General features: G+C 37.2%; 1 protein-coding gene and 1 long non-coding RNA gene across 5 annotated transcripts; one reads left to right on the top strand and one right to left on the bottom strand.

Moving 5' to 3' along the window:
- Positions 1-466: 466 nt before the first annotated feature.
- Positions 467-24,687, bottom strand: ampd3a (adenosine monophosphate deaminase 3a). Of its 4 annotated transcripts, XM_065261512.2 has the most exons (17): positions 24,411-24,687; positions 23,866-23,936; positions 23,506-23,578; positions 15,864-16,086; positions 15,606-15,774; positions 12,864-13,029; positions 10,817-11,036; positions 10,608-10,737; positions 10,332-10,526; positions 10,126-10,257; positions 9,731-9,894; positions 7,445-7,571; positions 6,517-6,680; positions 6,100-6,220; positions 1,834-2,007; positions 1,432-1,542; positions 467-1,367 (listed from the first exon to the last, which is right to left on the bottom strand). In XM_065261512.2, exons 3-17 carry the CDS (start codon positions 23,561-23,563, stop codon positions 1,197-1,199), a joined length of 2,325 nt encoding a protein of 774 aa, XP_065117584.1. In that variant the 5' UTR covers positions 23,564-23,578; positions 23,866-23,936; positions 24,411-24,687; the 3' UTR covers positions 467-1,196. The 4 variants fall into 4 exon arrangements, with proteins under 4 accessions (XP_065117584.1, XP_065117583.1, XP_065117585.1 ...); XM_065261511.2 differs by lacking the exon at positions 24,411-24,687 and having other exon boundaries at positions 23,866-24,009; XM_065261513.2 differs by lacking the exons at positions 23,866-23,936; positions 24,411-24,687 and adding an exon at positions 23,665-23,689.
- On the top strand, positions 24,337-27,725 carry LOC141281345 (uncharacterized). The gene is made up of 3 exons (XR_012335609.1): positions 24,337-24,437; positions 27,136-27,198; positions 27,603-27,725. It is a non-coding gene; the product is annotated as an uncharacterized lncRNA (long non-coding RNA).

Below are 27,725 nucleotides of genomic sequence, written 5' to 3'. Positions count from 1 at the left end.
TAATAAATTCATGATACATTTTCTTAGGGATTAACTAAGTAAAATTACATCTGTTTGAAAGACAGGACTTAAGATAGCTTTTCCTGCGAGTAGGCGTGGTTTCAGGGGACACGCCCCCAGCATTTGAGCGAAGGTAATCTTGCCAATGTTTCCAAGATTTTGATAATTTACTTTATTTACTTAGTGGTTTTCAATCATTTTAAATTTTCCTGTGGTATGACGAACTGAGAACACATTTAATTATCGCACTTCTGTTATCTATACCTGTTACAAAATTAAACTAGTTTTAATGGTTATATGATTATAGTTTACCTGCTTTAATTTGAAAACAAAATTGATGTTTGCAAAGCTAAAGTTATTAAATCTAAAAAGTGCACTTTTAGATAGTAAAATTTTGAAATCAGAGCTATATGAGTACAACTAAATAAGCATGGAAAGTATGATAAAACACGCAAAAGACAGCATATGAAATCATATAATATATTTGCTATATAAAGCAATAAAAAAAGAAAAAAAAAGATATTTTTCAGTGTTATTTCTTAATTTCTTGTTTCTATCACATACATTACAGACACCGTGTCAAACAAAAGTACAATTTCCAAACAATAATAATATACTATATAATATACAAAATAAGTCAAACAATATAGTTTTTTTCCTCTGTGTATAAACATAATTCTACACGCTACATTCAGTTTAACGCTAATTATGTGTAATGTTTTTGCAGTCTATGTTTTGTTTATTTCTTTATCATTGACAGTTGGGAAGCCATAGAGAATTTGGTGGAATAAAAACAAGAGGGAGATCTGCTAAACAAGAGCTCTGACATAACCATACGTCCTTATACCGTTTTCACACCTGTGATTATACAGTAAGCATTTTTTTAAGTAATGTCTGATATGGCAGATAAAAAGAGAGACGAGCAAACATCTCTATTTCACCTGCACATACATGTTTTGAGACTTGAATCTCCACTTGGGGGAGACAAAGCCAAGTGAATGTAATGTAATGTCATGTTACATCACACCCATTGTGAAACACCCACTTCACATTAAAACAAGCACACAATGTCTCAAACGCAGAGTAAGATTCGTTTATAATAATTACATTACATTTGCGTTCCTTTGATTCAATCCTAAACAAAAAACGACCATGCATAAATAGGCACAGAGAGCCTGCAGATCTGTTTTGAAAGGTTACTGTGATCCATTGACTTCTGATTTAACAGCATCCACTAGGAAACTGAGTTCATTGCACAGCGTTTCATATCTGTAGGCCATTCGGATCTGTGCAACGTTAGTCCTCCGGATGTCATTTCCCTCGGGCCCGTCCTTCAGGTAATTCACCCCGATGAAGTGCTTCTTCTCCTATTAAAGATAAAGATATAAGTGCTGTATAAATGTTTGCATATATGTACCAAGAGTGCAGTACCTCATGGGAATGGCCGCTCTGTAGGACGCTGTTCCTGGCAATCTCACACACGTCACATGTGCTTAACTTCCATAGCTGGGCTGCGATAGCATACTCCTCCATTAAAGCCTCCTGTAGTAGGCAGTACACATCGCAAAACAGTTAAAGGAAGGAAAGGTTGGGTAATGGCTTCCTTCTAGAATTTTTTTAGAATAGCAGTTTTCAATATACGAGTAAAATAAGGTCTGTGGTTATCATATATTCTTCACACAACGTAAAACCAATGATATATTACTCCAGTACATCTGTCGGCAGTATTCAGTCTACTTTAATTGCTTTTTTGTTTTATCTTTTATTTCTTAAATAAAACAGAAAACAATAGCTATAGGAAAGATTTATTTTATGTGTGTGTATAAGTCTGACCTTTGTGTAGTGAAACTGCATAGGGTCATCGGTGGAGAGCGACACACACAGGCCCTTATGTAGAAACTCTTTTAAAGGATTCTTCGAGTACTCCAAAAACAGACTGTTGTTACTTAGCGGGGACATAGCGATGGGCAGTTGAGCAAGATAATACAGGTACTGCAGCACAGGACTCTGAGAAAACATACATACATGTGAACAGATTTAAACATCTTTAAAGGGGACATATCATGAAAATCTGACTTTTTCCATGTTTAAGTGCTATAATTGGGTCCCCAGTGCTTTTATCAACCTAGAAAATGTGAAAAAGATAAACTCAGTCATTTAGTTTTGGTAAACCAATCTCTGCAAGCATGTGAACAAAATAGGTCATTGAAATTTGGCTCCCCTTGTGACGTCAGAAGGGGATAATACCGCACCTTAATCTGCACTATTCAACCACGACACTGCCATTTAGTGCAGAGATCAGCTCATTTGCAGTTTCATGTACTTCATTTCTGAAAGTACATGAAATAATAAATAAAGGTTTGGGGCTTTTAGTGTGAATATGTTAGTTTTAAAGAGCCCCTATCATGATTTTTCTTTTAATGATTTTACAAGGGGTTTTTCTTTATCATGGAGAAGATAATGCAATCATCCACCATTGTTATCTTATATGGACGTTTTTTTCTCAGAATGTACCAAATTGTTTATCTGGCATCTACTAACATTCCTCCTGTCTGACTGATGGATTTGTTGTGTTTTGAAACCTAAATATGGTCTATATCACTTGCATGAAGATCTCCCTGAATCACACAATGTGGGTTCAGTAGTAGCTTCCAAATACCACACTTAAAAATCAACTCCAGATCTTTAACATCCTTCAGTTATGAGGAAATTATTTAACAAAAAGACAATACCTGTCCATAAAACAGCTCAACAATCCATTACTTTTGGCCTCTTTTAAAGGGAGGAGGTTACATATTAAATTTGGGTGACCATACGTGCCTTTCTTCCTGGACGCGTCCTGTCCAGGAATCTCAGGTGCCTCTTCCGGAAGTCGTATTTTTCAATCGCATACATCATATAGGATTATTATTATTATTATTATTACAGAAAAGCAACCGTAAAATTTTAAGGAACAGTAAGAATGAAACTACAATTGTATATCTTATGTTTTTAACTTGGCGTATGCGGTCAACAAATACTACTTCCGGAAGACGCACCAAAATCCTGGACAGGACGCATCCGGAAAGAATGGCACATATCAGGGTCTCCCGCAGCACTTTTCAGTTCGGGCGGCCCACCTAAGCTGGGATACCCTACCACCTTAACTAGGTCGTCCAAAAAAAAAATTCCAGCAAACGCCACATGGCCGAAATGAGAGAAAGACATGGTCCGTCACTGTCTGAGGGATAACTAGCCTGTTGATAAAACATTTAATTCATTAATAATCTAGTATGTGTTCATTTTCTGTCATAGTTTCTTCAAAATTGAGTTTTATTTGAGTGTTTTAAATAAAAATATTTTATCATGACGCATACGCCCCTTTGATTGCCATGCCCCTGGCCCGCCCACCTGCACAACCCTACCACCTTAACTAACAAATTTTCTGCGGGAAACCCTGCATATGGTCAACCTAATTAAATGGGTGTAATTCCTAAACCCTTCATCCAATTTGGATCTGAATATCCTCTATGTAAAGCTAAAAGCATTCTTTATATGACTTTAACTAGAATAAATGTTGGTAAACAGCTAAAATAACACAAAATGTGCCTCTCAATGTTTATGGAGGTGACTGCATGCAACAAACTAACATGATCTCATGGAAAGTCGTGTTATAGTCACAGAATATGTCTTTGTTGTGTCACTCGCACGACTTTCTATAAATAGTTTTTCGTGTCCTTGGCACAACTTTCGTTTTTGTGTCATTTTATGTATTGTCGCTTGGGGTTGGAGTTAGATTTTGGCTTAGGATGTACTTTTATGTATTGGTGTCCACATGTTTTTTTTAGCTTTTAAAACTATTCTCACCTGGAGTTGGGGTTAGGATCAGGACTTTAACATTAACACCCACCAACCCGCCAAATGCGGGTAGATTTCGGCTGTGGCGGGTAAGACAGCTTTGGCTGGTTGAATATAATTTTTTAATTGTAGTTTTCTTTCAAGTAATGCGAAATGATAAACAATGTGCAATTCGACACTGGGAAACTACAACTCCCATGAGGACTCTGCACCCAGCGCAACGCACAGAGACTGTTTGTTGAGACGTGCCCGCGGTCAGCGGAGCGTTGCGGACCAAAGCTCCGCCTTCCAGAGAGAGCGCAAGCGCTCTTGGATTTGCGAATGCACAAGAGGATGCAGTCTGAGCGCATACACACTTCGGGAAAGATAAAACAATTGTATTTAAGAAATGAAAGAGATATAAATTGGTTGCACACTCTCAGGGCAAGAACGGAGAGAAATTAATTGCATACCTGAATGCACAAGAAATCAAAGGAAACCTGCCAGCTGAGAGGTTCGCGCATCATTTTAATGTAACAATAATGCCCTCTCGACATTTGTCATTAAAAGTCTTAAATCACTTTTAACAGAAACCATGATCAAGCTTATAAAATACAATCTGCATAAACACGTTGACAGTTAAATTCGTGTACATTTCTTGACAGTATTTACTGCTGTTGTTAATAAATATTTAAAGTGGTTGTCAATGGGTTTTGTGTTTATCTTTTCAGTTAATCTTCTACACCCCTTCTCCACTTTTAATATATTCATTCAAAGTTAAAGGGATAGTTCGGCCAAAAATGATATTAAACCCATGATTTACTCACCCCCAAGCTGTCCGAGTTGCATATGTCCATCGTTTTTCAGACAAACACATTTTCGGATATTTTAGAAAATGTTTTAGATCTTTCAGTTGATTAAATGTAATGTTACGGGGTCCACGACCTTCAAGTCCAAAAAAAGTGCGTCCATCCTTCACAAATTAAATCCAAACGGCTCCAGGATGATAAACAAAGGTCTTCTGAGCGTAATCCGTGCGGTGTTGTTGTAGAAATATCCATATTTAAAACTTTATTAACAAAAATAAATACCTTCCGGTAGCGCCGCCATCTTAGACTCCTCTGTATTCAGGAGAGAGTATTAGCGTAGTCTACGCACTTTTCTTAGTGACGTATGACAAATTCGGAGGGCGGGGGCACAGAGCAGCAGCAGAGTAGCCTCCGTAGGCTGCGTAAGCTCTCATCCTGAATGCGGACGCGACTAAGATGGCGGTGCTACCGGACGGTATTTATTTTCGTTAAATAAGTTTTAAATATGGATATTTCTACAACAACACAGCGTGGGTTACCCTCAGAAGACCTTTGTTTATCATCCTGGAGCCATTTGGATTTATTTTGTGAAGGATGGACGCACTTTTTTTGGACTTGAAGGTCGTGGACCCCGTAACATTACATTTAATCAACTGAAAGATCTAAAATATTTTCTAAAATATCCGAAAATGTGTTTGTCTGTAAAAACGATGGACATATGCAACTCAGACAGCTTGGGGGTGAGTAAATCATGGGTTTAATATCATTTTTGGCCGAACTATCCCTTTAATCTATATATGCCTTACTAGCATGTTTTTCATGCACCTAAATAGTTGATATGATCTATACTGATATACCTGGTATATACCAGCTAATAAATGTTGTCTTAATATGGGTGGTCAAGTAAATTTGCTCAAATTAAAGTCATTTTAGGATGCCAAAGTCAAGTTTAATCATATAAAATGTATTTTCCTAGCAACAAAATTGTGGCTAGTGAAAATGCTGAGTGGCTAGTAACTTTAGGAAACAATTACCAACTTTGGCTGGTGAGCAAAAAAGTTCATGTCAAGCCGTGGTTAAGATGTCTAAAAATGTAACAGAAAGTGATTCTAACCCCAACCCCAAGTGACAATGGTAAGAAAACAGGAAACGACAATGAGAAAAATAGATAAAATGAAACGAAAAAGAAAGTCGTGCCACGGACACGAAAAACGATTTATAGAAATTTGTGCAAGTGACACGACAAAGACATTCATTTTTTCGTGCCATGGACATGAATAAATGAATCACATTTTTCGTGACTATAACAAAAACATAATATTGACCAGGAAAGCATTAATTGTGTGCAGTAAGGGTGCACAGATTTTCCAGTTTGCTATACCTACACAGTCTCTATCATTTTTTTGCTATTTTACAATGGGTGCAGAGCAGATCCTACACAAAGCACCAAATTTTAGCTTCAGGTACTGCTTACCTTCTTAAGGTTTAAGCCATGAGAGATGTTGTCTGCGGTGAGGAAAGCCGAAACCAGATGAGTGATGGACCCGGCTTCACCACAGTGAGGACGAAACTGAAACGTACTAAGGCCACGTTCCCTGTGCGAAGGTACAAAATGTTTACTTTAAAAACTAAATACAATAAACAGTAAAGAGGAATGTAACAGGACAAAGTTGAAGATGATTTTAAAGAATACTATGGTACCTTGTAAGTGTTATTCAGGGTTACAGAGTAAAGCCTGACAGTAAAGTAAGAGTAACTCTTTATTGCAAATATTACAGTAATCCCTCTCATAACAAAGACAGCTTCTCTATTGTTATGTGGCCTCTCCCTTCCTTCAATGTCATTTTCCAGTTCATAGGCATTTCTTGGACAGATTACGTTTCTGACGTACTTCCTGAGGTTGTTGAGCACCATGATGTTGGCATACATGTGGAAGAGGTAGTAGCTATAGGGCGGATTATCATCTGTTGTCCATTGCTCAGGTTTAGGGCTCTTATAAGAAAACATATGATCGCTGTGCTTGGATTCATCATCCACACTATCAAAGCCAGTTACCTGAGAAAGAGGAACATGTCCGAAACTGTTAATAATACAGTAAAAGAGTCAGTAAATAATTATTGCTGCATAATATCATTTTGCCTGCTGCAGCCATGGTACTGAAGCAAAGTCCTTGATTATTACGCCTGAATGAGAGAATAGTTCCTAACCATATCTGCCTGGAAAATCACAACTTTTAATTTTCCGTCAGTCTTAGTTCACGATATAGCAACAGAAGAGTCAAGTTTTAAATAGGAAAAATATCGAAACTCTGGTCATTTTTGAGCGTGAAGCTTATGGGCTTCAATGGATTCAATGGATTATGCTAAGCTATGCTAAAGCTGTTGAAACTTTTGATTTTAATGTATTGGTAAATGCTGAAATTAAAATGAGCATGCCAAAAAATTTGAATATTGAGAAAATCATCCAAACAAAGTTCTTAGCAACACATTTTATTAATGATAAATTTATATTTATTTATTTTTGATAAATTTATTGTAGGGAATTTACCAAATATCTTCATGAGACATGCTAGTTCATATCCTAGTGATTTTTTGCATCAAAATAAATAAATAAATAAAAACCCATTTCGACCCATACAAAGTGTTGTTGGCTATTGCTACAAATTTACCCATTCAAATACATTCTTTCCTTTAGTTTATGTTACCTACAGTAAAGCATTAACTAATGTTAACAAATACAATCTTATTGTAAAGTGTTTAGTGTAAAGTTTATCGTAACTACATTGGTAATAAACATGTATCACAAACATATAAACTTACATATTTTAGAAATACATGGAGCTCTTTGTGTTTCTGAGGGTTCACCGTTGCTTCAAACAGAGGAAGGAAAATGTTCTCGAGCATCTTGGCGAAATTAGGAACCAGCTTGCGTGATTTAAAAATGTCACTGAAAAAAATAGTACAAAGTACATTTGTGAGACGAACCTAGGGTGACCACCTACTAATAAGCCCCAAGGGGGGACAAGGGGTATGTTTCTGAGGGACAATGTGGGACACTACCTGGTGCGGCTGTGCACCCAACCCACGGGCAGATTTATTTATAGTGGTTTACCCATTTCTAGCACATACCACCTTACACTGCAAAAAATGATTTTCAGGAAAAAAAATATTAGTATTTTTGTCTCGATTTCAGTAAAAATATCTAAAAATTCTTAAATTAAGATGCTTTTTCTTGATGATCAAAACAACCCAAGAATATAAATCTAGTTTTTAGACCAAAAATATCAAATTTAAGTGATTCTGTGCATAAAACAAGCAAAAAAAATCTGCCAATGGGGTAAGCAAAAAATAAACACCAAATTCAAGAAAAATTCATTGGCAGATTTTTTTGCTTGTTTTATGCGCAAAATCACTTAACTTCTTAAAAATTTAAGAATTTTTGGATATTATTACTAAAAACAAGACAAAAATAGTCTACTAAGAATTTTTTTCTTGAAAATCATTTTTTGCAGTGTACATGGCATATTAATAATGCCCTATTCCCCTAAACATGATGTATGCTCATGAATAGGCCAACCAATGTGTATTTTTTCTAAATAAAGATTCATAATATTTTGAACATTCAATGAATTGACAGATGCACTTCCACTTACGATTTACTTTAGCTAGCCTATTTAATTTAATTTATTTTTAATTACAATTATTCACTTTAAATAAAGTATCATATAAAATTATAGGAATAACACAAATTGTAGTTGCTCAACAACACTGGAACAGTTAAAAAAGTCTTAACTGACGAGAAGGGGGAGGAATGATGGTGAACTTGCATGTTAGTAAAGTCAGGCACAGGAAAAAGAACTGTTCAGTGTTCTGGGGACATCTTATGGACTTTCAGCCACAACTATTTATTTTCCCAGTCTTTCTTATACCCACACCGTCTCTTTTTAATTGATGATAGCCGTGAAGAGTCAGAATCAGTCTCTTTCTCCATTTTCAAATTGGAAAGCGCGCATCTAAAAGTTATGCACGTGCGTGGCTGCGTGTGCACTGCGCTGTCATGACAACCATGAAAAAGTTGAAAACAACCTAGTCAGCAGGGTAGGGTTGCACCAGTCGTTCGTAAGTTCTTACTTAAACTGGGACGTAAAGTCCAAACTAGAGGCTTAGTAACTACTAGCTAGTTTATAACTAACTCTTTACTTAATTCGGTTGCACCACTTGTTCTTAAGGCAGAACGTAGCTAGCAGGTCGTAAGCTCTCCATAAAGTAATGCGTTGTCGCATAGAATGACGTTTATTTTCCTTAACCCAATCACAAGCCTTATAATGGGCAAGCAGGAAATAGTCTGAACAGTACGTAATTTCAAACTCATTCTTGTCTCGCCTAAACTTAAAGTTAAAAAAAGACGTTAAAGCATATGTTATCGAACTCAAAACATTACACTTTTAATTGAAAATATATATCCCACACATGGAAGAGAAAATAAACAGGAAGAAATTTTAAATCTTATTTTAATTGATGGATACACAGAAAATTAAACAGTTCTTGAAAAGTCGTTGACGAATTTGCGGCTCTTCATAATTAATACGAGCTCATCGATGTTATATAATCTGGATGACATCTTATTCCAAACGTTATTCATGGACAGGGGCTTCCGTAAATATTTAGTTACAACGTATTGTTACGTTTAAACTAAGTTTAATGGTGCAACGCAAAAACATTTAGTAGTGCGTAAGTTGTAACTTAGTGCCTATTTACGTCGTAACTAAGCTACGTTGTAACTTACGCACAGCTGGTGCAACCGGCCCCAGTTCAACTGAGGGGCAACAGTAGCGTGCGAGTAGCGAGTGGCGAGCGAGTCTGAAATGTCAAGTAATGTTCGTTTGGCTGCCTGGGGCTCAAGGGAAATAGAGAGACCAACTTTTTATTTGAGCAAGCATTGTTTATGTGTGACAAAGTCCCAATTAGCGGTACGCATGAATTGTGCTTCAAACGCTGTGTGCGCACGCGCTATGCAAGACGGGTGGTCACCCTAGACGAACCATAACCCATTAGTAAAATCTAAAATATTTCATGCTCTAGTCTTTATGAAGCTATAATGCTTACTATATTCTGGGAACCTGAATGATCCAGCGCATGTTTGGCGAGTACACTTTTTGCTGAATGAACCAATTCGAGAGACTATCCCACTCCTCAGTGGAGCGTCCGTAGATGGACAGCCGTGGTTCAGCGTGCTGATACTTGCTCTCCTCCAGATCATGTGCTACCTCCTGATAAAGACAAGGAGGCACGCGAGATCAGTATTACACAGTATGGTGCAAAAGCCCACCATGCCACCATTAGATTAGCAGTTTTTGCAATGGTAGCGATCATAATTACTTATTATTACAGTAGAATACAATCAGAAAATACAAGAAATTTGTATGCAGTAAAGACTCATGACCATATACACGACAGTATTGTGCTGTTTTGGCATAAAGGGTGCCAAAATTCCATCATACCTTAATCAAGCGTGCAAAATACTCCCCCTTGATGTAGTTGTCCGTCTTTAAGTAGATTTCCCGCAGCTCGCTGGCTCCTACCGGATTGTATTTGGAGTTAAATTTGTCGAAGCGGTGAAATGTTTGTCTTCCCTGTCAATACAGTTCAATTTAATTTATACACATATAAAAACAACATACAGTACATAGTTGTTAATGTTACTTACAGCATGAACGTCTAAGGAGTCCACGGTGAGATCGTAAGGGTCCATGTTCAAATTATCAAACACTTGTTTGAGAGTTAATTTCTGCCCGGCTTTCTCCAACACGACCCTGTCCGCGTCAGATTTATAGGTGGTCTGGATGAAATCAAGAAGGTGTTTTTGGCTCATACAGGCCGCTGCATGGATGTGCGTGTCCACCTGTAGGCAGCCATGTACATGTTTACATCAGTCAAACTTAAATTAAATACATTAGCGAGTACATCAGTGTATCGATCGCACCTTTCTGACATTGTAGAAATCTCTGTGAGGAACGCTCTTGAGTTCCTTCAGCTCTGCCATTTCGTTCAACATTTCATGCAAGTAAAACTTGGATCCGAGAAAGTTTAGTCTTCTGTGGCAGTAGGTCTTCCTGTTTGAATGGGAGATACATTTAGCGGTAAATAAGATGTGCGTACGGCATGAATGAATATGGACGTCAAGATGCTTACGTGGGCCCGTCGATGATCATGGCGAGCACGTGACTCATGTCTATGGCGAATGTCTCCAGGTCTGGGTAAGGCAGACAGTGTGGTTTGTTCATGCTCAGAGCTTCACTGTTTTCATATACATAAATGATGCCATCCTTCATCTTCAACTCGTAATTGAGATTTTCTGGAATATTCTCCATGCTATAAGGGTCCTCTCCCTCACCGGGGCAAGGGCAGATATCTGTGAAGAGCAGAGAAGTTTAAAGAAAGGGTTGCATGGGATGCGATAACGCTTAAAGGGACATTCCACTTTTTTTGAAAATATGCTCATTTTCCAGCTCCCCTAGAGTTAAACATTTGCTTTTTACCGTTTTGAAATCCATTCAGCTGACCTCCGGATCTGGCGCTAGCACTTTTAGCATAGCTTAGCACAATCCATGGAATCTGGTTAGACCATTAGCATCGTGGTAAAAAATAACCAACCATGTTACATCAGCAAGTCCTTGATTATTACGCCAGTTTGAGAGTATAGTTCCTAGCCATATCTGCCTAGAAAATCCCAACTTTCAATTTTCCGTCAGTCTTAGTACACAATGTAACAACAGAAGAGTCAAGTTTAAATAGGAAAAATATCAAAGCTCTTCTGTATTTTTAGCGCGATGCTAATGGTCTAATCAGATTCAATGGATTATGCTAAGCTATGCTAAAAGTGGTAGCGACAGACCCAGAGATCAGCTGAATGGATTCCAAAATGGTAAAAATCAAATGTTTAACTCTAGGGGAGCTGGAAAATGAGCATATTTTCAAAAAAAGTACAATGTCCCTTTAATAATGTGATATACGATATGTGATGCTATAATGCTTTAAAGGTGCATTGTGTAACATTTAGCAGAATCTTTTGGCATAAATGCAATATAATATACATAACTACACTATCAGTGTTGTATAAAGACCTTACATAATGACCTGTATAGTTTTTTTATTACCTTAGAATGAGCCGTTTTTATCTACATACATGTCGCCTCTATGTTTCTAAAGTAGCCTTATGGGGCGTACACACCAAACGCAATTTCAATGATTTGTGCGAGTAGATTACATACAAATTAAATGCAAAGATGCGAACAGACGCAAACTTGTACGGGGGAATGCGAATGACACAAACCAGGCGGCGCCATTGCACAAAAACACGATCTATTCGCCTCGAACGCATCTTAACACAAGTTGAAAATATTCAACTCAAGCGAAAAATTAGCATGACACAAGATTAAAAGAGCGAGAAATGCGATGCCTCGCATTTGGTGTGTATACGGCTTAAACAAACAAACTGCTCTACAGGGCGCACTCTGTAACTAAGTTTTCCCAGACAATGATGTGTTTGTCCTGTGGTGGCTACTGTAGCTTCAATATGCAGTCTCACCACTAGATGGCGCTAAAATCTACACACTGGTTCTTTAAAGCAACACTAAAGAGTTTTTGCTCTTTGCTCCCCCTACAGGTTGGAAGTGGATTTGTCCATTACCACTGTCGTAAATAATTTAGCCTACTGCAGCAAAGATGGCTCTGACTGGATTGTAGGTCTGCCGTAAAGCAAGTTTTTGTAGTTTTCACTCGAACTACAGGACCGCGACCCAACAGTTGGAAACTTCTTTAGTTCGGTTTTGGCCGATAGAGGGCTGCAAAGCAAATGTGAAAGTGCCGTTCACCCTGTTTCGAGTGGATGAACGACTAAAACTTTTTTGGAAATGTTATTTTACGGTAACTCTTTGGTGTTGCTTTAAGTTCGCAAAATCTAATTATAATCAATACATATAAACTAAAAATGACATAACCAACATTCATGTTTCATATTCTTTCTGTAAAAATAAAGAATCACTGTCTCTCTCGCCAGGCCATCGGGTCTAAAATTTGTTTAAATGTTAAATTCTTGGGAATGAACTTTGGACAGGGACTAAAGAGAGTCTTTAAACAAAAATAGCCTTGAACAGACATTGCAATGAAATGTTTACAGAAGCTAAAATGAGCCAAGATAGAGGACATGTGTCAAGGTCTGGTTATGAGGCAAACGTACCTGGTAGGATTTCATCCTCTTCTCTCCACATTTCATTCGCAGCGTTATGCAGAAACTGTGAGGTGACCCGAGGGAAGCGGTGATATGCCAGCTTTGAGTATTTTTCTCGAATAAACAGTGCTTTGAGAAGACTCTTAGCTGCTTGCTCATAGTCCTCCACTGTTATCTACAAATGCACAGTGATTGAGACCAATACATTATTATCAGCTACTGAAATAGTCAATGGCTTTCACAGAAAATGATCACAGATTTATCAAATACTCAGTAAGTGCTTTCCAGTACAGTTGTGTGATACATGTATATATTGTTGTGCCATGTAAAGGCAAAAAAGTATATTAAAAAAGTATAGTGTAAATATAAAAGTATAATTATTAACATACTTTATTTTGCCACTAATGCACACAAGGATGTTAAATATTGTCTGTTTATCATGATTAACAAAATTGCACAAAATTATGAACATACTTTTTTGGGCCACCATCACACAAAAGGATGCTAAATATCTATCTTTATCAGCAGAATCGGTAAAATTATCAACACAACCCCCCCACGGCCATGCACAAGGATGCAAAATCTCGTCTGTTTATCGTTATCAGCAAAATCACACAAATTACCCACATACTTTTTTTTGCCAGTATTGCGCAAAAGGATGCTAAATATCTATCTATATTAGCAAAACCGCTAAAATTATCGTTATCCCCCCCCACACCTTCGCGCACAAGGATGCAAAATACCGTGTGTTTATTTACCCCATCGAAGTCGAAGAAATTACCGAGATATTTTTGTGTGCAACCACAGCGCACAAGTATGTTAAATATCGGCAGTTCATCATTATTAGCAAAATCACAAAATGATTAACTTTTTTCGGCCACTACCGCGCACAAGGATGCTAAATATAAAAATCGCTAAAATTATTGACATATCCCCCCACGTTCGTGCACAAGGATGCAAAACACTACGTGTTTATCTGCCCCAGCGAAGTCGCAGAAATTACCGTGGTATATTTTTTGTGTGTGCAACCAACGCACACAAGGCCGCTAAATATTGCCAGTTTATCATTATCAGCAAAGTCACACAAATTATCAACATATTTTTATTTTGGCTACCATCGCACACAATGATGGTAAATATCGTCTAAATTTATCAGCGAAATCGGTTACATTATCGACACAACCTCCCCACAACCACGCACAAGGATGCAAAATATTGTGTGTTTATTTGCTGCAGCGAAACCGCAGAAATTATCGAGATACATTTTTGCGCAACTACCACGCAAAAGAATGCTCATCTGTTTATCGTTATTAGCAAAATCACACAAATTATCAACATACTTTTTTGCCACTATCGCACACAAGGATGCTAAAAATCTATCTATATTAACAAAATCGTTAAAATTATCGACATATCCCCCAAACCTTTGCGCACAACGATGCAAAATACCGTGTGTTTATTTACCCCAACAAAGTCCAAGAAATTACCGAGATATTTTTGTGTACAACCACAGCGCACAAGTATGTTAAATATCGGCAGACCCAACATTATTAGCAGAATCACACAAATTATTAACTTTTTTTAGTCCACTATCGCACACAAGGATGCTTAATATCAATATATTTACCAACCACCGCAACCATCGCAGACAAGGCCGCTAAATATGGCCAGTTTATCATTATCAGCAAAGTCACACAAATTATCAACATCATTTTTTTTTTTGACAACCATCGGACACAAGGATGCTAAATATCATCTCTTTATCAGCAAAATCGGTTACATTATCGACACAACCTCCCCACAACCGCACACAAGGATGCAAAATACAGTGTGTTTATCTGCCGCAGCGAAACCGCAGAAATGATCGAGATACAGTTTTGTGCAACTACCACGCACAAGGTTGCAAAATCTCATCTGTTTATTGTTATTAGCAAAATCACACAAATTATCGGCATACTTTTTTTTGCCACGATCGCACACAAGGATGCTAAATATCTATATATATTAGCAAAATCGCTAAAATTATCGACATCCCCCCACACCTTCGCACAAAAGGATGCAAAATACTGGGTGTTTATTTACCCAGTGAAAACGCAGAAATTACCAAGATATTTTTGTGTGCAACCACAGCGCAAAAGGATGCTAAATCTCATCTGTTTATCGTTATTAGCAAAATCACACAAATTATCAACATACATTTTTGCCACTATCGCACACAAGGATGCTAAATATCTATATTTATCAGCAAAAACCGCTGAAATTATTGACATATCCCTCATGGTCGCACGCAACATACCGTGTGTTTATCTGTCCCAACGAAGTCGCAGAAATGATCAAGATACATTTTTGTGCAACTACCACACACAAGGTTGCAAAATATCATCTGTTTATTGTTATTAGCAAAATCACACAAATTATCGGCATACTTTTTTTTGCCACTATCGCACAAAAGGATGCTACATATCTATATTTTTCAGCAAAAATCGCTAAAATTATTGACATATTCCTCACAGTCGCATGCAAAATACGGTGTGTTTATCTGTCCCAACGAAGTCGCAGAAATTATTGAGATACATTTTTTGTGCAACTACCACGCACAAGGATGCAAAATCTGTTATTAGCAAAATCACACAAATTATCAACACAATTTTCTTGCCACGATCATGCACATGGATGCCATCTGTATATCTTTATTGGCAAAATCATAAAAATTAACGAGACAGTGGCAATAAAAAGTCCAGTAATACACACCCCAGCGCAGTAGTCTCCACTGATGATGACTCTTTGGAAATCTGGGAATTTTTGTGGCATCAAAGGGCAAATAGATCCAGGAGGCACGATGGGGGTCACCACACTGTCTGTACTCATTGGGATTTGCAGTGACATTGACTGGGATCTAATAATCTGTAGACTTTTCTTCCTACAGTACACAGATTAAAAAGGTTAGTCAAACTAGTTATTAAATGATTAAACTTTAAATTTACAAACTGAAGGACCATTCATGCTAACCGCTTTGCACTTTCTTCAGACTGTTGCTCAGCCAGTTCTCTGAGCAGCTCTCTTTCTTTGGCTTCCTGTATGCCGATGGGACAGTCCTCAGAGACCGTGTACAAGGACATGGCATCTTTACTGTCCTCTTCCTTGAGCACCGAAGCGTACACCTTCTCTGCCAGTAGTCGAACTTCCTCATCCACATCACTTAGAGCAATCTTCGGGAACTGCCGTGGCAGGTCTGTACGGATCGAACGCGATCACATTTAGTTGTTTAAACCATAATTTTAAGACCAAAGCATTTGTTCACCAATACCATATGCATGTCCCAGTATACATGTCATGAAACTAAACAAAAATGTTGGAGTGCTTGCTGTCACCACTCCTTTGATAGATGTTTTACGGTTCACAACAGCACGCTTGTTATAAATAGTCGTGTGGATTTCCCAGCTATTGCTTCTGGCCTGTAAAGTCAGTCAATAGGCCAGCACACAGCTGCAGGCATACATATAAAGTTAAGACGGATCAAGTGTCTGAGCCCTGGCTGTGAGTTGATACATTTTCCCTGAACAGTTTGCCCACAGTGACAACATCGTATGTACTCGTATCATACTGACTAACAGTTGTATAACCACAGGTACCACAAACATTTGAGAATAAGAAAGTTCAAGGCATCCAATTGGAGAAGGTACCATCTTGATCTATTGGTTAAGAAATTAAACTATGATATGAAATGTAAACTGGTGGTGATGCATCTGGCATGTGTTTTTATGCAAAGCATTCTATCTATATTTGATGAGCTCAGATGCAACAGCCATAAAACGCCACCTTCGTTAAAAATGAGATAATGATAACGACCGCTCTCGTACGTATTATATGTTAATCAAATACTTAAGCTTCAAATCCGCTTTAGGTCACTCAGATATATCGGTTTTGGTGGAAAAATCTGGTGAACAGTAGACGAATGTGAAACGACCATGTATCACATTCAAACTTGTGTCCCTTGTGAGAATTTGGACCGGATTACAACCTGAATGTTGCAGCCACATGTATCACAGCGCCCCCTAATGTGTGGCTTAGTTTACTTATTTTTACATTCTGACTTTCTAGTTTCTAGTTTAAGGCCCCATGAAGTAGGTTAAATTCTATTTACTTTTTCTCAAATTCATTTTTATTTATCTGAATTCTATTTTTTCATTAAATGTTATTGAAATCCATTTTGTTCTGTTTAAATTTTTCTTTTCTTTTTTCTATTTTGTTCTGCTTAATTTTTCTATTTTTTGGATTCCACTTTGTTCTGCTTAAATCTTTCAGGTTTTTCGATTTCACTTTGTTCTGCTTAAATTTTTCTATTTTTTTATTAAATTTTGTTCCATTTGAATTTTTCATTTTTCTTTAATTCCATTTTGTTCTGCTTAATTTTCTATTTTTGGATTCCACTTTATTCCGCTTAAATTTTTCTGTTTTTTATTCTATTTTGTTTTGTTAAAATTTTTTGTTTGTTTTTTTTTTAAATTCCATTTTGTTCTGCTTAATTTTTTCTGTTTTTTGGATTCCACATTCTTCTGTTAAACTTTTAATTTTTTTAATTCCATTTTGTTCTATTTGAATTAGGGCTGGGCGGTATGACGGTATATTCCGTTACCGCGGAATAAAATGTCAGACGTAACACATTTTTCTATTCCGTCTATTCCGCGGAATGCAAATAAGTGGGCGTGGCTAACTCTGCCCTCCAGCATGTTAGATTGACTGTGACGAGAAACATGTAAAATAGTTCACTTATAAAAAATGAACGAGTTATTTGTGTATTTTTTAATAACAAGTGCCAGTGAATCCACCGCGGGTCACGCAGCGAGACTCTTGTCTTGCTGGCTCTCACGCTCTCTCTCTCGCGCGCACGCGCTCTCTCTCTCCTCATGCAGCAGCCGGCCGGTCTCTCGCGTGCAGAGGTCTCTCTAGGCAAGCGCAAGGAGCTGTGCCTGCGACGCCAAATAAAGAGTTCTTCTCGCACATAATGTAAAGTTTTCTGAACTTTAAGCAAGCTAAGACAAAACTCGCGTTTATATCAGTGACACGTGCGCTGCTGTGGCGCCATTTGCTTATACAAACATATTTGATCGGAAAGACGAGAAAGAGATGCAAATGTTAAGGTCTAATAGAAAGTAAAGGGCGTCAAGACCTTAAAACAAACTTTATGATCATCACATCATAGCACCTGTTACATTTATAATATCTAGAGCTTCTTCTCTCATATACAGGTATTTATCCTGTCTGTAGGTTTTTGCATATATTTATACCTGTTCATTTTACATATTGCATGTGTTTAATGTAATGTATGCATAAATACAAAATACAATGAAGCCATACTATAGCTTCAATAGTCTATAAAATTAATAACTCAATTAAAAACAAGATTCTGTCTAATCAAGACTTATCTGTTGTTATCTTCTGGACATTTTCACTTTAACATTATTAACTTTAAATTGCTCATATTTTAAAACTGTGGTGAGCATTTAGTCAAAAGCTATAGTGAGTGGTGTATTTCTGTACATTTTTATTATCAAAAAACAATATAAACTGAAAAACATATATACCGTGAAATATTCCGTTCCGTGAAATAAAATGACTCATTCCGTGAAATAGATTTTTGGCCATTCCGCCCACCCCTAATTTGAATATTTTAGTTTTTTCTATCATTTTGTTCTGCTTAGATTCCGTTTGTTTTTTTATTCCAATTTGGCTTTATAATGGCTATAAATGGGTAAATGGTTTATACAAAATTTGCCAAACTCCGTAAAATTCCGCACTGTAAAGTAAATTCCATTTTCATGTCTTAATTCTGTGGTTCAGTCTGTGTTTTTTTTTTTTTGCATTGCGTAAATCACAGGGCCCTACTAGTTGCATATTTAATGATTTTGCAACTGTTTACTATATCTTGTCCAAAGTGCTTTTTTTAGAAAAAAAATGTTTAGCAAAAGACTGTCAAATTTTTTAAATACATTTAAGGCCAAAGTCCTTTTAAGAAAGTCAAACAAGAAGAAAGAAAAAAGTTTAACATATATTGATATTGTTTTTGACTTTATGTGTGATAAATCTATTTATTAAATCTATTATTTTAAGGTGTGGATGTGGTCATTTTGTGGTAATTTGGGATTTTTCTCAAAATTACCTTTGCTGACTAAGTCAACTTCAAATAGGTTCAAAAAGTCATGCATTGTTTTGAAGTTTTTTTTTTTTTAATAGAGAATGTTAAAATATAAAACACTCATTTTATAATATTAGCTCATTCCGACTTAATTTGTCAGCACAGCTCTGCAATGAATGATGCAGCAGCAAACAGAAATGGAGAATGAAAATGGTCTTCTGAAAGGAAAATTCATATACTTAACAATGGCTGATGGTTCTGTTGAAAATGTAAACAGGCTGGTGTAATATAAATTTGCATAAAGCATCTAAATTTCCACACCCATGTTGATTAGAGCATTAAAAAACAGAAAATTGTTAAATTTAGGTAATTTAGAACAGATAAAAATGTGAGATTAATTTGCGATTAATCGCGAGTTAACTCATGAAATCATGCGATTAATCTAGATTAAATATTTTAATCTTTGACAGCCCTTATAATTATATATTTAAAAAAGAACATTTTCGGGAAGGCATTAAACTTTTGTGAAAATCATGAAAAATGCTGGTGCTGGCTGGCAACATTTTTTTTTTACGCTAGTGGGAGTTAAGAGGGTTTTGCATCTAAACTCTTCATTTATGTTTTATCTATACTTATCTATCATATTTTTTTTCCCTGAGAATCGAACCTATGATCTTTGCTTTGCTAGCGTAATGCTCTACCAGTCGAGCTACAAAAACATGCACACGTGCAAACACTTTGCCTACAAGAACTTTAGCGTCTTTCTTTATAATGAATAAAGGTATATCAAAAAAATCTCCTGTAGCTCAATTGGAACAAAATTGCATTTGCAAAGATCATAGGTTTAAACTACAAATGCACAATTTATCTGCTAATAATAGGTATCGGCTATATGCAGATTGCTGATATATCCTAATCAAAAGAGAATGGAAAAATGCAATGAATTTGAGCTCTGCTTATAGAAATGTAAAGAAACATCACTAGCTTTATATTCAATATTAATGGTCATTATATGAATGAATAACATTCAGAAAATTGTATCTTCAGAATTTAGATGATGCAAGTTAATATAACCATCAAACTATCGGCAGGCGGAAAAATGTAATATTGGTGCATCTCTAAACCCCAAGGAACACACATACTGATAAATGTATAGCTTGTAATGCACTGTCAGATAAAGGCGTCTGCTAAATCCACAGCTGTATGAATGTTGTCGTCTTACCTTCAGCCCCTGACACTGCCATCTCAGGACCGGCTGATTTAAGCACCCGCAATCCAAGTTTGTTACTGGGCATATGTTTAACTCTCTATGTGTCTGATATGGGTCATGTCCAGTGAAGCTCTGAAAAACTGCTGTTGTCTGAATTGAGTTTTGTTTTGGTGAGTGTCTCTCACTCTCTATTTTAGGGATGCTGTCTGAATACTCTTTTGTTTTCTTGAGTGTCTGTCTCTCTCTCTCTATCTATTTTAGGAGGCCAAAAGGCTCACGTCCACAGAGCTACTAATCCTTTGAATGTCACCAGTGCTGTCAACAAAAAGCAATCCCATCTGCTTGCTAACAGGACCTTACCCAAACCATCTTATGTATACAATCCTGACTTTAGGATTCACTCTTTACTACTCTCAAAAAATCCACCATTAGTCACCCAAACTACACTCTAAAACCTTGACAGCACATGTAAGCTGACTCTGTGTTCAGGACAGTGGATCCTGTTGACTCCAGGCATCTCGCACCCCTTAGCTTTTGCTTTGACCTTGCTTTGAGCACATATCCTTTTAGCTGCAGATAAACAATACCGCTGGCCATTAACAGGACTACATAGGAGGCATCATATCATTTAGTCTACTCTAGAGGTACTGTAATCACCGGACACCTCCTCTGTAGCTTATGCTGGGTGTTGACAGGACGGGTGATCTTCATGTTGTCCAACTACAGGAAGGCATACTCAGAATCTATTTGTATCACAACAATTCGAAACCATAGAATACTGTATGTACGTATGTATTGTATGACAACCACAGCATATGATAAGATAAACATAAGCACACGCATACTGTAAGCTGATATAAACGCAGTCTTAAACCCAGTAAGGGAAGAATCAGCAATCGACTGGTTAGGTGCAGCTTGAATGTCTCCATCTCTCTCCCTCCATCTTAACGATCAGAGAGAGCATTCTGCACGCTGTAGCTGAGGGATCTGTGTGGTGCAAAGCTTCATGGGAGATTAATGTTGTACACGCAGGTCTTAATGGCTTCTGCTCAGAGCGGAGTGTAAGGGAAGCTAAAATAAAGCCACAGAGTCTAGATCTGTAATATAAGATCTTTGTTTCAATGCCTTGCTACACTGATCCTGTAAAGGCGTATATAAATAATAAATGACAACCACTCGGTTTTCTATGGGTCTATTTGATGACCCAGATATACTCTGACATAAACACACACTATCACAATATCTGCACCAGTTTATACATTGCTTTGCAGACTATATGTCTATCCATCTATCTATCTACGGTGTTTATATTATCTATGGTATCTGTCTGCCTGTCTATCTATCTATGGTGTTTATGTTATCTATGGTATCTGTCTCCATGTCTGTCTATGGTAACTATCCATCTATCTTTCTATATATCCATCTATATATCCATCCATCTATCTATGCTATGGTGTTTATGTTATCTTCTTTCTTTTTTCATTACGCCCTTTCAGCATCTAAGGCTATATTCATGGCAAAAACTGGTTAATTCATACACAAGTTTATTCACACAAGTTAATCCAGACACAGGTTGGTGGATGGACAATTTGGCATCTATCAATCTAGCCATCCGTATCTATGGTGTTTATGTTATCTATCTACGGTATCTGTCTATGGTATCTGTCTAAGGTATCTGTCTATCTATCTATCTATCTAGCCATCCATCTATCTATCTAGCCATCCATCTATCTATATAGCCATCCATCTATCTATGGTGTTTATGGTATCTGTCTATGGTAACTTTCCATCCATCTATCCATCCATCCATCTATGGTGTTTATGTTATCTATCTATGGTATATGTCTATGTTAACTATCCATCTATCTATACATCTATCTATCTATCTATGGGATCTGTTTGCCTCTCAATCTATCTATGGTGTTTATGTTATCTATCTATGATATCTGTCTATGGTAACTTTCCATCCATCCATCCATCCATCCATCTATGGTTTTTATGTTATCTATCTATGGTATCTGTCTATAGTAACTTTCCATCCATCCATCCATCCATCTATGGTGTTTATGTTATCTATCTATGGGATATGTCTATGTTAACTATCCATCTATCTATACATCTATCTATCTATCTATGGGATCTGTTTGCCTGTCTATCTATCTATGGTGTTTATGGTCTCTTTCTATGGTATCTGTCTGTCTGCCACACACATTCTGGTTTCCATGTTTTGTCGGGACATTCCATAGACGTAATGCATTTTATACTGCGCAATCTATATATTCTATTCCCCTTACCTACCCCAGTCTCTAAGGCCAACCATCACAGAAACCCTTATCCTACTTCACATTTTCAAAATACATAATTTTGTTTGATTTATAAGCTTGTTTCCTCATGGGGACGTCAAAATGTCCCCACAAGGTCACCAAAATACTGATATTCCTATCTTTGTGGGGACAATCTATATATCGTGTTTATGGTATCTATCTATCTAACGTGTTTATTATGGTATCTATCTATCGTGTTTATGGTATGTATCCATCTATCCATCTATTGTGTTTATGGTATATCTATGGTATCTGTCTGTCTGTCTATGGTATCTATTTGGCTGTCCGTCTGTCGTATCCATCCATCCATGATGTTTATGTTATCTATCTATCTATGATATCTGTCTGTCTCCCTGTCTATAGTATCTATCTATCTGTCTGTCGTATATCTCTTTCGTATCTATCTTTTGTATCTCTCTTTCGTATCTATCTATCCATCCATCCATCCATCCATCCATCCATCCATCCATCCATCCATCCATCCATCCATCCATCCATCCATCGTGTTTATGGTATCTATCCATGTTATCTGTCTGTCTGTCTATGGTATCTATTTGTTTGTCCGTCTGTCGTATCTATCAATTCATCCATCCATCCTCAGTGAGTTTACATATAAATATACTAACATATATGATGCTGTGAGAATAAAGCTACAGTACAAATAAAATGTTTCCTTAGTATAATGAGGTAACGCATTAAATACAGTTAAGACAGTTTTACATTGCAGAATGAACTGTTGCAGGGATTCAGACAGGAAGTCCCAGGAAATTCCTGGTATAGTTTGACTTCTGTTTATAAGTTAAACCATTACTTTTGAACAGTATTTTTAAGCATTTTATATATGCATGTACAGATATGCATTTGTATAGTATCACTTTTCATGTTGCTTTCTGTTGCATTAGGATAAAGTGCTTTTGTATGATGCATTTGCTAAATGAATAAATGTAGATGAACAAGATGGGTCCACGATTAAGTGCTTACCCTTGCTCAAACTGGGGCTGGAGATTTGCCTCATCATGGGTGTCTTAAATCTTCGCATGTTGTGTGATCAGGCCTGGACAGGGAGAGGATGCATCAGAATGTACAGCACCTGTGCAATTCTAGGCTACATCTTAACAAACACATTCAGGTATTGCTTACATTTACAATGTTGTAATAGACTCTATGACATGTTTGCATCAGCCTCAACTATCTGTAACAAATCATCCGTATGGCTGTGAAATGCTCAGCATAATGTAAACTCACGGTTTCATGCAGACATAACCTTTAAGAATAAACGTTGAAGTAATGAATATACATTTATAATCCGATAGATGTTAGTAATCATACTCAAACACTTACCCAACCCTCAGATCTAGCCTACTGTATCAAAAGTCTGCTTCCTTACTGCAGCCGGATTGCTAATATAAGATCTCCGGGAAAGAAAATGACAAAAACAACATGCTCATTTCTGCCCCCAAGTGACTGTAGAGATATAACACATGAACCAGAGGAATTGCAGCTAAATCTCAAGAGAACGTGCAACACATGCAAGTTTTTATATAAAATTGTTCGGTTATAATTGTAAACGTATGCTTAGATAGATTGACAATATATGATTTTATAAAATAAAAAAAACATGTTAGCAAGTTGTATAAACCGTGTTTACCTGTAAATAATGTATTTTTAAAAATATTAAAAACGTATTTTACTGTAATAAAATATGACGATTTTAACGTACGTAAACTTGCTAATGCGCATGCGTATTAAAACTACGCAAGCGCGCTACATTTCGCAGCCAGCGAGGACTTTTTTTCTGAATATCGGAAACTGATTTTATGCTCCAGCGCTTGTTTTAATCACAAATAATAATCCACACAAATACTAAAGTTTTCCGTCGGCTTCACCTTCACTGTAAAGCCTGCAGCTTTGAGGTTTGTATTCTTTGTAGAGGTCTATGATTCTTCATCCCATGTTGATCGAAGTTCACCAACCTTGAACTGTTGCTCAGGCAGGGAAAAACCTGTTCGTTTTCATGATTATTATGAATAGCATAATACAAACATAAAATAAATAGCAAAATTATTACGCGTATGGTCTCTCACTAATATTCAGCAGGAATATGAAAATGTAGTTATTGCAAAGATTAAACGCACTGTAGCGTGCGTAAGTTTAATCATAGGCTGTGTTCGAAATAGCTCCATATGCCCTTAAATAGTGCACTATTTGAGGGGACAGCCATTTTGTAGTGGTGTCCAAAATCAAAGGGTGCTTCTCAATTTTTATTTGTGCATCCTTGTTTCCTTCCTGGAGTTAGCTCCACCCTCCTAGGATGCAAGCGAGGACGGAGGAGGAGACGAGGTATTAAGTGAAATGGCATCCTCATTCCTCACTCTCTGTGTAAAGTTCATTGCATTCAAAACCCAAAATATTTAATAAGAAAAAAAAGTTAAATGCACAGTTTGAGTTTATAGCCTTAATTACTAAATAAAATAAATATTAAATTAACTGTCTGAAACGAGTCTACATTTACAATAATTTAATGATTAATATATCAAGATTTATGCTTGTTTAAAGACATGACGATGTGAAGGGGAGGAGATTTATACTTGCGTAAATCAGGACTTCTCAAGAAGCTTCTCACCATAGATATATATAAAGGCTATAGGCTTCTTTTCGACTTCATGCGGCGCCGCAGGAACCGACAGCTGGAAAACGTCAAAGTACCGTGAGAAAGATTAGAGAAATCATACCAAGTCTAATTTCGTCTCGCTCTCGCGGTACTTTGACGTCATCCGGCTGTTGGTTCTTGTTGCGCCGCATGAAGTCGAACAAGCCTAATATATACCATAGGTATGTACACTAGATGTCGCCTTGGGGTTCTAAGCATGCGTCAAAACTGCCGCCATCTTGGAACAGGGGTCTTGTCATAGGAAATAGCTAGGTAAAGTTGCTATATACACCTGTACTTCGAATTCATGGACGATGCCGGACTTTTGTGCTGCGTATGGATGGCTTACTAGCACTATGCATTATAGCAGTGTTTCCCAACCCTGGTCCTCGGGCACCCCCTCCCAGAAAGTTTTAGATGTCTCCTTATTTAACACACCTGATTTAACTCATCAGCTTGTTAGGGACACATGTCTACTATTTTGGAAGGAGGCTGATGAGTCGAATCAGGTGTGTTTAATAAAGAGACATCTAAAACTTTCTGGGAGGGGGTGCCCGAGGACCTGGATTGGGAAACACTGCATTATAGTTAGAAAAAGTAGATTTTCATAATATCAAAACTTAGATTTTTTTCTGGACTCAATGCTAAATACATGTTTGACTGTTGAAACGAACCAAAAAAAAACCAAGAAAATCGCATTCATGACGATTTATGGTGATTTTATTTGCGTTACACCATTGCCTACAATGACTTTGATGCTGGGTTCCCCTGTTTTAAGATGGCGGCTCTATTTGAAGCATTCGGTCCAATGAACTGCCGTAGCCAAGGCGACATCTAGTGTACATATCTATGAAAATATACAGCGGAGTCTCTAACATCATCACCGGCGGCCATCTTGTCACAGGCAAGCTTGCTCTGTGGTACCTGATGTGAGGTGAGTGAACATTCTGCACCAACACAAATACTCTCATCTCGCTTAAGCCCGGGATACACTGCACGATTATTGGCTGTCCCAGACGAAAGATTGCCATCGTGAAACAATCGGCGCAATTTTTGTTATCGTGGCTCTTTATCGGTGGTCCTATGTCGTACAGTGAGAGAGATTCAAAGACGGCCGTTTTCCCGGTCTTGCGTCCAAAGATAGCCTACAATAGTTTTCTGACAGTGTCAGAAATTCAGCATGATCACCGCACAGCGTGTTTGCTGCTACGACCTGCGTACTGGTATTTGTTTACCACGAGCGCATGATGGTGACGTCGCGCCACCGAAGCTTCCGTGTCATCATCGTACAGTCTACATGCCTGAGTTTAAACGATCCATGTCGCACAGTGTGATAAGTTAATGATCTTATAAGAGGGCAAAAATCCTGCAGTGTATTCCGGGCTTTAAAGGAACAGTATGTAGGATTGTGGCTAAAAATGGTACTGCAATCACACAACTGGTGGCCAATACACAACATGACAACATAATCATCAGTTGAGGGCTACAAGTATTTTGTATGAAAATTATTTCTTAATGTCTAATGACATATCAGGGCCATTTTATGATAAATTGATATAAATTTCCTACATAATGTTCCTTTAAATATTGACGGACGGATTTACAAATGGTTTGGTTTCTTACAAACATTATTAACGTGGCTATAATTCTGCATGCTTAAACATATTTCATGAACATTATCCATAGGTATGCAGTGTCATAAGTACATCTCTGACGTTTATAACAAACCAAACAGTTAGAAAATCGTGACATGCACCGTTAAAACAATGTTACGAGTGAGCAAGCTGCCTGTGACAAGATGGCCGCCAGGTGCGGACTTCGACCTCCATTGGCCAGCAGCGCAGCCGCAGACGAGACATCTAGCCTTTATTATGTATATGTACTATGCTTCTCACTCCTCTTTGTAGAGAAGAGGAGGCTGCAGACCTTTAATCCCCTGTTGTTCTTTATACGTCCAATAGGTGGAGACTTTACACTGAGTCGTCATCATCAGAGCAGACCTCTGGAACCGACACGAATAAGAGGTGTGTTAAATTATTGAGTAATAAGAAACAACTCAAATCACAATCTACATACAAACCATATGGGATCAAAGTTTTTACTGTGGGTTGTATAATTTTTGTGATTGTGTTGGTGCTCAGTTATTGATGAGATATCTTCTCTTTTGTTTATATAAACTTAAGCAAGAGTATTTTATTAATAATGTATGTCAATTATACATTATAAACATGCATAAACATTATACCTACAATAAACTGTTCATGAGCCCTATTTACTTCCATAGTATTATTTTTCCTACTATGGAAGTGAATGGGGCTCATGATTGGTTTGGTTACAAACATTCCTTTGTGTTCAAAAGAACAAATAATGCATACAGGTTTGTAACAACAAGAGTCCTGTAAACATTAGCACATGTTCGTTTATGTAGGTCTGAATGTAGTTCTGTGTACCCTTAGAGGAATGAAGATGTACTCAACTTGCTGGACTTTTAACATTGTTACCACGAGATGGCGCTATAACATTAATGATAAATTGGACCACTCGTCCTAAG

Source organism: Paramisgurnus dabryanus, chromosome 2, assembly GCF_030506205.2.
Source record: "Paramisgurnus dabryanus chromosome 2, PD_genome_1.1, whole genome shotgun sequence".
Lineage (NCBI taxonomy): Eukaryota > Metazoa > Chordata > Actinopteri > Cypriniformes > Cobitidae > Paramisgurnus > Paramisgurnus dabryanus.
This window is presented reverse-complemented; position numbering and strand designations above follow the sequence as displayed.

Bases quoted from the DNA above. Each gene is read 5' to 3' on its own strand.
- ampd3a (XM_065261510.2), bottom strand. From the start codon at position 20,285: ATGCCCAGTAACAAACTTGGATTGCGGGTGCTTAAATCAGCCGGTCCT. The intron at 9,895-10,125 runs GTATGATGGAAT...TGTCTTTATCAG, and splicing joins ATTTTGCACGCTTGATTAAG to GAGGTAGCACATGATCTGGA. The intron at 7,572-9,730 runs GTAAGCATTATA...TATTTTTTTCAG, and splicing joins ATTCAGGTTCCCAGAATATA to TGACATTTTTAAATCACGCA.